The following is a 13,618-nucleotide window of genomic DNA, read 5'->3' as shown; positions in this document are numbered from 1 at the left end:
TATCCCCACCCCCCAAAAAAAGACATCATCTCTATGAGCTTTCTGTCTCCATAGTCTATCCATCATTGTCTTCCAACTGCCAGTTACCTCCATTTGGCTTTCCCACAGGCATCTCAAATAACATATCTAAAGTAGAAATCACCCCCAGTAAAATCCCCTTCCTCTCAGCAAATGACCTCACCAACTGCTCAGTCATTGAGACCAGAAATATCACCTCTCCTCCATCTAGTCATTAATTCCTATAGATTTTACCTCCTAATCTCTCAAATCCACTTTCTCCTTTTCACTTCCATGAGCCTTCAACATTGTACACCTAGATTATGGTATTAGCTTTTAACTCAACTTCCTGCTTTAAATCTCTGCCCTGCCCAATCTCGTCTCAATTTTGATACCAGAGTGATCTTTCTAAAACATCTGCCTGCTTTAAACTCTACTAGTACTTACCACCCCATCACCTCTAGTTAAACCAAACCAGGATCCTACTGCCTTTTTCAAATTTATCATTTGCTTTTCTACCGCAGGAGTTGTGTACCACACACCAGCTCTTTACACAAAGTATATTCATACTATTTACTTCTGTGCTTTTTATATATTATTTTTTCTGCCTATATTATCTTATCTAAAACCAGCTGTCCTTCAACGTCTGTTTACCAGCTTTTGATTCCTCCAGAAAAGGTTCCCTGACTACACTTTCCCTGATACCCTTTTACATACTTCTGTCATTTTCCTTAGAGTAAGCACTGCCTTTAAGCAGATGACAGTTTTATTATATTGTTTTAGAAATGGACTTAATATATCTCTGGTTCTTCTAACTAATCTCTATCAGAAAGGCTTCAGATAAATTACATTTTAGTATAAATCCTCAAACTGATTTATACCCAGTCTTGTTTAGAATTTAATAAACTGTTTATTACAAATACTTGAGTCACAATTTTCATTTCTTTTTTGGGGGAGTATCAGGGATTGAACTCAGGGCACTCTCAACCACTGAGCCACATCGCTATTTTTATATATATTTTTTTAGAGACACAGTCTCACTGAGTTGCTTAGTGCCTCCCCATTGCTGAGGCTGGCTTTAAAATAGCAATCCTCCTGTCATTTCTTAAAATCAGAGAAGATCTGATGCCTTAATGAGATTTACTGTCAAGACTGAGCTAGGCATTTGCTAATATTTGCTTTCAAAATGTTCAAAAAATCACTGCAGTGATGCCTTATGCTCTCAAATTTATAGGACCCTGCTTTTTAATATTTTTTTTAGTTGTAGCTGGACACAATACCTTTATTTTATTGTTATGTGGTGCTGAGGATCAAACCCAGCGCCCTGTACATGCTAGGCGAGTGCTCTACTACTGAGCCACAACCCCAGCCCCTCATTGTTTTTTGACCAAGTATAAAACCACAACCTTTTGCTGTTGTTATTTTTTCTTTAATTAAGAAAAATATACACTTTGCTACCCATGAATATTTCCAATAAAACAATAATGGAATGTTATCTGTTCAGGCACATTTACTCATTAAACTCCTCAAGCTTTATAAAGAAACATGCTTATTAACCTCACCCACTGTCAAAATTAATAGGTAGATGACACCATAAACTATGTGAACTCTGTTATGTACCCAAAAAGCATCAGGGAGGTCAAAGCAATTGAAAATAGGAGCATTAGGGTCAAATCTCTGGAGATTGGATTTTAGCTTGCCAACCATGGCCATGGTTCTTGGCCTCTCTGAACCTGGTTTTCTCTTCTATAAAATAAAGGTAATAGTAGTTATATATCTAATAAGATTGTTTTAAGAATTACATACTATTAGAACAAAAAATGTTTACAATATATTTATAATGCCTATCACATTAATGTCATAGCTGCTCTTGAGATTAAGATCATCACTGCCAGAACAGTAGTTGTAAAGTACCATCCAATAATTATCAAAATTCCAGTTAAAAGAATTCATTGTAATGGAAAAATGCCCAAAATATATGTAGTCCATCCATTTTTTCAGATCACTTGATCTAAATTCTGGCTATATATCATAATTAAAGAACTTTTAAAAAAATAAAAAAGTATACCTAGGGCTCTACCACACTTTTAAGATTTTAATCCAACAGTCTAAGTGATTCTGAGACGCGTGGACCAGCTTGAGAACCACAACTTGAAGTATGCTTCCTTAGATAAGAAAGCACTGAGTAGTCTACCCAGATGATTCTATTTACCACCACAGTGCTATTATCTAATACTATGCTGTCAACTTACAATGAACTATGTATCTGCACACAACTTCTCCCAGAACTGAGCTATTCCTGCACTGGCTACCTACCTGCACAGAGCTGTTTACCAGCACTTAAGCTGTCTACCTGCTTCTACCTGTACTCAGCAGTCTACCTGTACTACGCTGGCTCACAACTAAACTGTTTGGAGCCAGGACAACTTCCTACCTTGAGAAGTTTTATAGGTTTACTTTAGGTATATCTTTACAAAGATGACACAAAGTCATCTTTGAGGACACATGGGAAAAAGTTCTGTCATGTGTTATGGCCAAAGAAGGTTCTGCTTTTTGTTTATAAACATTCGGACACTGATAGTGTTTTACCTCTTTGCATTGGCTGCTAGCAAAAGGAGAACCTTAGGGCCTGTATGTAGTAAACAAACTTCATCTTTCACTTCTATGTTCTTCCTTTGCATATTTTCTGTCAACCCTGATTTCCTTATTTTTCTTGTTACAATACAATACAAGTATTTTCATAAGTCATCCCAAGCATTTTGTTTGGAACAAGTCAGGAGACAAATAAAATTGATCACAGCTTGAATAACCCTGCTGTATAATTGTTGATTTATTTCTCAGGCATCTCATCTGATTATAGGTGCATGAAAGGCAAAAATTCCATCACTTCATCTCTTTTCTGCACTGTAGCATAAGAATTTGCTTTACAGATGCTTAATTTTTTTTTGACATTTTTCTCTCTCCTACTAAAAAGTATTACATAGCTTGGTACTTGAAGTATATTTAATTAGTGAATCCACGAAATAAGACTTCTTAAATACAGAGCTAAGAGTTAGCACTGCTAATAATATCTAGTCTAGTTTTTTCTCTACCAGTTTCATTGCAAATAGATGGTAATTCAGATATACGCTCAATTTCTGTGAAATAGTCCAAGAACTTCTTCTGATCTACTTCAATAAGAACATAACCAACGTATACATATACTACAGGTATACAAACCACTGGCAAGCAAATGATACTCTTTCGTATAGATTAAACAAAAGCATTTATCTATAATGTGTTCATAACTAATAAAAATTTCAAAATGCTAAGTTGAATATTATTGAAAGAGATTTATGGACCAGGCCAGCCATATAACTTCTACCTGTCATATCATTATCCCAATGTCGCCGCTGCTCTGCGAGTTTTTGCATTCGTGTTTTAACTGAGGAGCCTGAGGTTGTGTCCAATCTTGACTTCAGCCCTCTCCCCACGCCCAGCAATGATGCTGGAACAGCCACAGAATCACTGACAATAGCTGATGCTTGTGGCTGCACCTGAGGAGATACAGGACTTGGAGAACAAGGTTTTATAGTCGCTGACTCAACTGGTTGTTTATTTTCCACATCAGAAACTTCTGCTTCAGTGCTGTCAGAACAACGTTTTTTTGATGGTGATGGCTTTGTACAAGATTTCACTACATTAAAAAGAATAAATAAAAAAAGACACTCAAAAATCTGTAATTTCTTATAGCATAAAAAACTTGAAGTAGGTATTTAACATTAATGAATCATTATGTTTCTCTAATATTTCCATTGTTTTTAATTACAAGAAAAATATGAAAACTATTCAGTAACTTAGAAATATGATATGAAGGACTTTAAGTGATCATGTAATTTTGGTTTAAAATTTCTACTGAAAAGAAATTTATTCTTAAGATACAAGCATAATACTTGACATAGTTAATGGAAATAAAAAGTTCATACTTGCAGTGTTCTAAGATATTAAAGATCACCATAATCTAATCATTTCATTTTTAGAGAAGATAAATCAAGCAGTTCTCGAGAAATTAAATTACCCAACTAAAGTTATACAGCTTAGATAAGGGTAAAAAACAGGTTTTCTGGTTTTTGAAACAATCTTTCATGGACATTTAACTGACAAGCAAGGGTAGAAGGGCTGGTCAGTTTTAGGAGGTTTAGGAAAAGCAGGGACCGAACAAGCAATACCAAACAAATTCTTAACATTTTACATTTTAAACTTCTATGAACACCCATAAAATAAAGTAAAAAGTCCCTAAAACAAAAAGGATGTATCTAAATATAAAGCATATTACTTCTATCCAGGAATGACTTTCAATATATCTCAGAAAAATTAATATTTTAAAAAGTAAAAATGTGAATTTCATATAAGGTGAGTTTCACTGGCTTTCTAACTTACGTATTTTGTTCTGGCAGTGACCAAAGTACCATTATCAGGAAGTCATGACTGCCCTCATCAACACCAACTTAATCAAACACAGTAATGATACATTCTGGTCTTTGGTAACTCATTTATGGAACTACCTTCTAGGAATTCATCTAACAATTTTTTTTAAAAATGTTTCTATGTTAACATGCAACACTGCCTGAAAATATAGAATTCTGCAAGTTTATAGTAAATATTTCAATTTGAGTATCAAAATGAAGTTCCAAACACTAGTTTTCAAGTATATAGTACTCATTAGTATAAACTTGTGACACAGAAAAAAGGATCCTAGATTGGGCCAGGTCCCTGTGTTTCTGATTGAATACCAAATAATATGTAACATATTTCCCTCCATCTTTTCAGAATATAAAAATACATGAAAATAAATTATCCTTCTAAGGTTAGTTTCCAAAATAACTAAGCCAGCCCCATAGCCTCTTCTCTGCTTTTTTTGTAACATTGTTTTTCCCTTGTAATGATCTTTTTATATGTATTTTAAAATTGTACTAAGGAAGATTATCTCTAGACTTTTATGGAAAAGTCCATACTCAAGAAAAAAATTAAAACAGCTTGCTAATGCTATCTGAGTATTCAGAATTCAGTAAAGAATTGGTTAAGATTCCAGTTGAGTTTGGAATGGGGTGCTTGTGTGTTCTACCATGTCTAGAGATTAACAATCTAAATTTCAACCCAGTCCTAAAGAGTTGGTTCAGCAAACACAAGATGAAAAAAAGGTTCATTAAACCTCAAGCATTTGTAAGCAGTCTGCCTTTTGCTGCCTTGTTCATATGAGACACCATCTAGGAAATGAGTGGTCAGCTACTCTGGGATTGTTGGGGTGAAAAATTCCACAGTACTGCCAATATAAAGTGTTACTCTGCTCCTTTATTTTTCTTCCCTTGGGGTTTTTAAGAATAACTGGAATTGAAGAAAACAAAGTTCAATTATTTTATTTGAAATATTTCTTAAACTCTACTCCAGCCTAAAAAGTTTTAGGCCCTCAGAGGCATATTTGTTTCCAAAAGATCTTGATTCTTTTGCATGTATAATGAAATTCACATATTATATCTTTCAAAAAATGGAAATTTTACTTCCCCCCATGCGAAGTCTTTTACCTTCACCACCAGATAGGGGCTGCTGGTTACTTGCTTCTGAAAGTGGCTCTCGGGCTCGCTTAGCATGAGTGACAGACCTTGGTGCTGCTGTGGGCCTCTCAGCTATCTTTCTCTGAAGATTCTCTCTCCTAGCGCGGGTTCGCTCAAGCAGTTTCTAAATATGTATTAGAGAATGTTAAAATACAAGGTTAGTCAAAGGTTCACAAAATTTCAGGTATCTTCCAAAATCACCAAATGGATAACAGTTAAATATATTTCAAAGGATAATTCCAAGTCATTAAGTCAAGATTTCACTAAATGAGCACCCCAATGTCAGAATGATTACAGATTAAATATGAATATTAAGGATCAATAGAATATGTAAAGATATAACATTTTAAATCCTTTCTGCTCAAATCAAAAGATATAATCTATTTTCTCACCCTTGTGATCTGCTTTGACCAATAAAATATGGCAGAAGTGATATTCTAAATGATTTCCCATCTTAGACCTCATGAAATCTTGCAGTTTCTGTTCTCCCTCCCTTAAAATACTGCCCCACATGAAAAAGCCCAGGTTAAGTCTGCTGGCAAAAACATGGTTTCCCTGACAGCCAGCATCAACCAGATCCATAAGTAAGGTTATTGTAGACTATCTAGGCCCAGATAATTTGTCAGAACACTAACAAATCCTGCATGACCCTGGGGAAGACCAGCAGAAGAACAGCCTAGCTGAGCACAATACAAACTGACCCACTGAATCATGAGATATAAACCAGCTGTGGTTTTAAGTCAACATGTTAGGCAGAATAATGGTTCCCCAAAGATGTTTATGTCCTAATCCTCTGATCTGTGAAGCTTACCTTAGAACAATAGTGACTTTGCTGATGTGATTAAGAATCTTCAGAGGGGGAGATTATCCTGGATTATTTGGATGGGCCCAAATGTAATCACAATGCCCCTTACAAGACAAAAGGAGGCAGGAAAATTGGAGACAGGAAAAATTTGATAGAAAAATAGGTCAGAGTGGTGATTAGTAGCTTTGAAGTTGGAGAAAGAAGCCACAAGCCAAGGAAGGCAAGAGGTGTCTAGAAATTACAAAAAGCAAGTAAATGGAATTTTCTCTAGAGCCTCCAGAACAAATGAAATCTTGGCCCCAAACACTTGATTTAAACTCAGTAAAATCCATTTCAGACTGTGATCTACAGAATTGAAACATAATAAATGTGTCATTTTAAGCCGCCAAATTTGTGGTACTGTGTTACAGCAGCAAAACTAATACAGTCACTAAGATAGAAAATCTTGGCAAGCAGCAAGAGATAGCTGACATATTAGTCCTTTCATAAGACACTTCCTAAGAGAAAGGAAAAACAATGCAATCTTATGTTTTATTTAATTAAACATCAACATATTATAAAATAGTTTTAAGTTCAAATGTTAGTCATCCTGTGAACTTGTAAATACTCTTTTCTTGCTTTGAATTACCTGATGTTTTTATCTGAATCAGTGTGATGTAAAACAATTTATTCTCTTTCAAATGGACACAACTAAAGAAAAGATGCAGATTCTTACAGCCTGCACAAACAGACATAGCAGCAGTTAGTGCAAGCTGGAGAATTAAATCTTTTTAATTCCTTAATTAAAACAGAATAACAATTTTTAAGAAATCCTCTGAGCATGCAAAAGGAGGGAGAGCTGTTTTTGGAAGAAGGCACAACTCTCTACTCTTCTGAGGAATGATTCTCATTTAAAATCAATTGGAAGAAGTGACACTAATCAAAATGTGTCACTGAAAGCCATTTATTAGCCAAATGCCTTCCAAAACACAAGACCTTTACCCTCTAAATAAAAGTCTCCTTGATAAACATAAAAGTGATCATAATGTTACACAAATTCATAAATGTCTAATAGTTTTCAAGATAAAATATGTCACTCTGTAGACACAAAACTAGCCTATTTATTCCAAGATGTGTCCACATTCCATTTCATCAGTTAGAATACTTATGAGTCAGTACAGCTTCAGTTACCATGAGGAATGGGTCACAACAAAAGAATGTGGTTTTGCATTCAAACACACACAAGTATTCTATTGTTTGCATTACATTCAAAATTTCCAGATTTAAAAAAAAAAAATTATAGCAGATAAGGAAAAAAAATCCCTAAGCTATAAAATAAAGCTAGTAAACCTCAAAGTATTAATTTAAAAGAAATTGTGTATCTAAAGTACATAAACTAAACTGCTCAATAAAGTATAGGTAGCCCTTCATCATAATATTGTATCAAGAATTTAAAGATTATGAGGCTGGGGCTGGGGCTCAGTGACAGAGCACTCGCCTAGCACCGGCGAGGCACTGAGTTCTATCCTCAGTACCACATAAAAATAAATAAATAAAATAAAGGTATTGTGTCCCATTACAACTAAAATATATATATATATATAAAATAATTTAAAGACTCTTTAAACATAATATTCTCAAAAGGTAGAGGAATTTTTAAAAACACACTGCAATAACTAACATATTTTGGAAATAAGATTTTCCTCATGAATGAATCTCAGATAACAGAAACTGTATCCCTAAACTTCTAACTTAAATTTTTCTAGAAGATATTACTGATTTCCCTCCCTTTTTAAACAGAGTAGACTCAATATAAATTAACTTCTTATTATTTTCAATGTGCTCTAGCAGATTTTCTCCTAGGCCAACACAGAGACTTTCATTTAATTCTGGAAAACAGAAAATCTCCTTTCAAAATGGTAGCAGTATTTTGTTTGTTCATTTATACTAAGCCATGCATGCATAGAAAAATATAAAGTATCTCACGATAAATGATAATCTTTACAAAGTATTTTATTTATTTATTTCTAAGAGATGGGGGCTTCCTATATTGCCCACGTGAGCCTCAGCCTCTTGGGTAACTGAGACTATAGGCACACACTACCATGCTTGGCCAAATAATTTTAGTTATAGCTTTTTTCCTTTTTAAAGTTCCAATAAAAATGCTGTTACTTGTCATACAAAGCTCTGGGTTTACTATACTTTGACCAGTTACTATTACTCTTGATCAGACGTCAAACAAAAAGGCTATATCAATATTCTCAATAGTTCACCTATGGTTTTAAATTTACCCAATAAATACAACAATCACTTACAATTATACTAAACTTAATATAAAACACTTTCAGTATCTAGCACACACTAATTCATTTCACTTTCAAAACTTTATTTGGTGGTTCTCTTTCCACTACTATTTTTCAGATGAGAAACTGGGACACAAGTAACAGGATATGTCACACAGCTAAGTAGCAACAAAGCATACTATGCGCATGTACAAATATGTAACAAATCCCATCAATATGTACAACTATAATGGACCAATAAAGAATGTGGAAAAACAACAACAACAAAGGAGCAACAGGCAGGATTCAAAATCCAGATCTGAGTCTGAGCTCTTAATCATTTTGCCATTAATTGTCTTAACTAAATTACTTACTCTTTTTAAGAATTTGTCAGCAGAATTAATTTCATATCATTATTTTTTTATTAATTTCATATAATTATTTTCTTTATTTATGGTTGGTCCATGAAGAAAAACATTAGAAGATATTGCCCTGTGGATCATCTAGATCTTGATTCAAAGAAATAAGGTAACAAAAATTTATGAGCACTTGAGGGCTGGGCTGGGGCTCAGTGGTAGCTTGCTTGCCTAACACGTGCAAAGCCCTGGGTTCGATCCTCAGCATCATATAAAAATAAATAAAAAAAAATAAAGGTTTAAAAAAATATGTGTATATATAAACACCTGAAATATGAACAGTCACAGAATACTTGATATATGAAAGATTAATGCCAATTTTTCAGATGTGACAATAACATTGTTATTATGTTTTTTAAGAGTCCTTTTTCAATATTTAGTGATAAATATTGAAGTATATGTATATGAAACTATGATATCTAGATTTGCTTCGAAATAATTTGTGAGGTAAGTGAGAGGGAGTTACAGTGAAACAAAATAGCAACAGGTGGATAACTGCAAAGAACAGATAATGAGTGAATGAAGGGTTATTATACTATTCTATTGATTTTGAAATTGTCTTCAATATAGAGGAACATTGCCAAAATGTTCTCACAGGTTTGTAAAATAATTTGCACTCAGTGCCTGTCTGCTATGTTAATTCAGCAAAATGGTATTATATGTGTTTGACACTGGGGGAAATGCCTCAGAATAGAAATAGCCTCTGCCTTCATGAAGCTCAAGCTCTGGCAGAAAACTAGTTCAACAAGTAAAGCACTGAAGAGGCAAATGCAAGGGAGATGAATACTGTTACTGTGAAAGGTTATTCACCTCTGAAGAAGGGAGATCAAACTGAGGGCTGAAGGTCAACTCAGAATTTGCCAGGCAGAAAGGGCAGGGAGAATGAGTGTGTAGGTCCAAATGGCAGCAGGGAGAACTAATACAGAAGAGTCTTGCTCCAGGAAGAGTTTAGAATGAGTCTAGCCTTTCCCATTAAGAGTTACCAAGAGGACTGGGATTGTAGCTCAGTGGCAGGGTGCTTGCCTTGCATGGGTGAGGCATTGGGTTAGATCCTCAGCAGCACATAAAAATAAATAAATAAAATAAAGAGATTGTGTCCATCTACAACTAAAAAAAAAAATAAAAACAAACAAAAAAGAGTTACCAAGAGAATGAGGTCCTAATGCCCTGGCATTCATGTAACCAGACCTCTGCTGTGATGTAGGATGGCATTGGTTATGAATCACCCTTGGGAGAACTGAGAAAGTAGTCTTTGGAATAGTTTTTTGTGTTCTGTGGTTTTAAGAAGGAACCTGTTTGGGAAAGTCACTTTATACTTACTTTCAATCCTTTCAGACAAGGAACTGTAGTTCATGTCATTGTGAAAAAATGTTATGAATGCTATTATTAAGCACCTAACAGTTGGGAAGCAATTCAAATAGTTCACTCATAACCAATTAAGGAAAAGATGTCAAAACTGTTATTCCAACTGCAACTTTTCATAATATAAACTATATACATTAAACCAAACATATTTCTAAACACATTCTAAGATTATCTAAACAAGAAGTTTCTTTTAACTAAGATTTGTACTAGTTTTATTTTACTTTTAAGTGAAATAAAGACGAAATTTTCAGAAAACCTTCAAAATGCTTCTAGTTACTAAGGAGAACACACACTGTTGTTTTAAGGACTTCTAGTCTCATTATAACATAAAATAACGTATCCTTTTTTTACTTCAATTTTAGTGACAGATATTTATTGCATGGCCAGCCCTATTCTTTAAACTAATTTTTTTAAAAATCCTGGATTTTTCTATTAGAATCTTTAAACAAACTGATATTTTGTATCCCAAGATGACTAAATATATGAAACACAGAAAGATGGCTTTGTGAATACAAGTAAACTCTGTTGAAATCTTTAGTATCTTAGCGTTAAGGAATTGTAACTACATCTCCCCAAAACAATGTATTACTACTTTCCACTGAATTTTTCAATTTAGTGTAAAAAACGTTTTTAGGCTCACTTTGTAACAACTCAAAACATGACAGTTTGAAACTTGCACAACAGCGTGAAAGAAAAAGAGGAACCGTGCTGGAATAAAAAGGGAATGGACGAACCAGCAACACGAAACTTCCGAATGTGTCAACGAACACTTTCAACATGAAGCTAAAACTAGAATGTCAAAAGCTATGTAATGTTTTGAACAACTAATAAATAAATAAAATCAAGTTATTTATATGCTAAAAAAAAAAAAAAAAAAAAAAAAAAAAAAAAAACTAGAATCCCCGGTATGAAACTTTGCAAGTTAGCAGAGCAACGGAGTCTAAGGGAACCCTGTTGACTCTGGGAATGAGTACAAAGATTCCAGCACCAGCTTATTTGACAGGTTTCGCTGTCGATAACAGCATCCTTAAATGCACACACCCCACCCTGTGAAACCTCATCAGCGGGCCGCGAGAACCCCGCAAACGACATCCCATTTGATTTCCCGGCAGTGGTTGCACACACACAGCTGAGTCACTGGGCACCAAACTCCACCCTACAAATGATTCCAGCTTTTTCCAGCAGGACTTGTTCCGTCAGGTCCCAAGCCTCACTCTTTGGGGAAAGGAGGGAATGGACAGGGAGGATTCCAAAGGGGTAACCGGGAACGCCAGGAATTTTCTCACTGCCCTCTTTTATGAACAGAGTCAAAGCTTTACTCCCAGAGTTTCTTCTACACGGAACAAACAACCACAAACCGCTAACAAACGCAGCTGAGACCCCCGGGGCAGAAAAGAGCGCACCTGAGACCCCCGGGGCGCTGGCCCAGCCCACCCGGCACCGAACCCCACACGCTAGCTCTCACTGCGCACGCGCGTACGCACGCGCGCGTCCCACCGGTGGGCTCAAAGGTTGACAGAGGGGAGGGTGGGGGACGACAGGGGTCATGACTGGCTGCGCCCGCAAATTTTCTCACCTCGGTAAAGGGGTCCATCGCCCCAGGCTTCGCGTGTGGACTACGAGACAATGGAAACGGTGGTTCAAATTCAGGAAAAGAAAAGTGAGTCTGGGCTCAGTGTGTCTCCTGGAGAAAACAAGGAGTCAGGCACAGGAATTCTCCCACAACCAACTCTCCTCTTCCCTCAGCTCCCAGTGTCGCTCTACCTCCTTCGGCCGTTCAAATTTGAATTTCAGCGCCCGGAGCGGCGCGCGTGCGCGCTGGTCGGGGCGGGGCGGGGCGCATCTCTCCCCGCCCCCGGCGTTTGATCACGTGGTGCAGTGAGCAAGCCGAGGTTCCCAGGGGAGGTCTTGCTCTCAACCGCTTAGGTGGGGCTGCTCCCTCCCTTCAACTGCTTCCCGGCTTAGGCCAGGGAGTCCCCTAAGGCTCACATACCCAACCCTGTTAAACCGATCCCTTCCCACCTGGCATTCGGGCATTCCCGCCTTCCTTCATTCCTAAATAAAGGATTAAGAGCCCTCGTCTTTGAGGTCCCTGGCCCTTTGGCCCTCTATAGCTTTCTCTCCGCTTGCCACTCCAATCCCTGCTGCAGGTTTGCCCTCTGAAGAGGCAGGTCTGGTAGGTTCCTGCACTCTTGGGTCCAGTGATGAACCCTTTCACATAGGGAAAACGAGGCTAAAATTAATGCACTGTGTTTAAGAATTGGTATGCAAAACGCGTCCTACTATTTTAAATCCCATCGAACTGCACAGAATTTTGGAGTTGGGAGAATTTTGAGCAGCTCTCCAGTTCCGTCCTTACTATTATCTGAGAGTGGGGGATCCAAAGACATTAGTTCGACCAAGAGAAATGAAAATCCCATTCTCAGCTCATGATCCGCTTTTCACTCTAAATCTGTGTCTCGGATGTTTTATTTATGCAGAACTAGAAATTGTAAGATATGTTACATCGTTGCCGCATTAGATTCACTTCTTGTGTGGCAAGTCTGTGCTAGGGCTTGTGAAGTCATTCTCGACTTGTTCATCTGAAAAGTAAAGCCCATGTAGATTAGATGACTGTCCAACAACTGAACAAAACAAATTATTCATCTCAAATAAGATCTTTTAGCATATTTAATAAAGCTTGATCAGCATGACTAAAAAAAAATACGTCAACAGTAACATCTTTAATGTGCATCTTAATGCTGTAGATTGTAATGAACCAAATTCTCAGAGTGGGGTATGGGAGAAACTACTTGGGGGTTGGCCTCCAACAGAACTGTGACTTTAGGCTTTAAGCAAATCATTTAATGTGTCTTTTTACCTTTTGAAGGAATAATGGATTTCTTTGGAAATACAATTAAGGTTAACTATCTAGAAAAACACTCTTTCCCATCATACACTATTTTACATAAAATTTCATGAAGCACAGGTACACTGAGTTCGAAACCTGATTAAACCACTTTCTATTTTAGTTCACTCCAATATGTAACAAGAATAAACAGTCGCCCTGCCTTCCTCAGAGCGTTAGAAGCAGCAGATGAAAATAAATCCAGAAACATTCTTTTAATACTACTATTCAAGTATTATACAATACTATTCTAGTGTTACAGAATACTAATATTCTAGCACATAGTAGTATTCTGA

At 36.3% G+C, this 13,618-nt stretch overlaps 1 protein-coding gene across 3 annotated transcripts in view; it reads right to left on the bottom strand.

Annotated features, from left to right (window-relative positions):
• Positions 1-12,222, bottom strand: part of Anln (anillin, actin binding protein) — a 59,845-nt gene extending 47,623 nt beyond the window's left edge. For 2 of the 3 annotated variants that reach the window (XM_046460654.2, XM_046460656.2), the window contains exons 1-3: positions 12,012-12,221; positions 5,559-5,712; positions 3,362-3,673 (exon numbers count right to left, since the gene is read on the bottom strand). In XM_046460654.2, the coding sequence (XP_046316610.1) occupies positions 3,362-3,673; positions 5,559-5,712; positions 12,012-12,029 (484 nt within the window). In that variant the 5' untranslated portion in view covers positions 12,030-12,221. Of the gene's footprint in view, positions 1-3,361; positions 3,674-5,558; positions 5,713-12,011 lie in introns of all 3 variants that reach the window. The other variant, XM_046460655.2, reaches the window with a different exon arrangement.
• Between the last annotated feature and the right edge of the window lie 1,396 nt (positions 12,223-13,618).

Source organism: Marmota monax, unplaced genomic scaffold (genome assembly GCF_021218885.2).
Source record: "Marmota monax isolate L192 unplaced genomic scaffold, Marmota_monax_Labrador192_F-V1.1 WCK01_AAM20220418_F8-fsc00107, whole genome shotgun sequence".
NCBI lineage: Eukaryota > Metazoa > Chordata > Mammalia > Rodentia > Sciuridae > Marmota > Marmota monax.
This window is presented reverse-complemented; position numbering and strand designations above follow the sequence as displayed.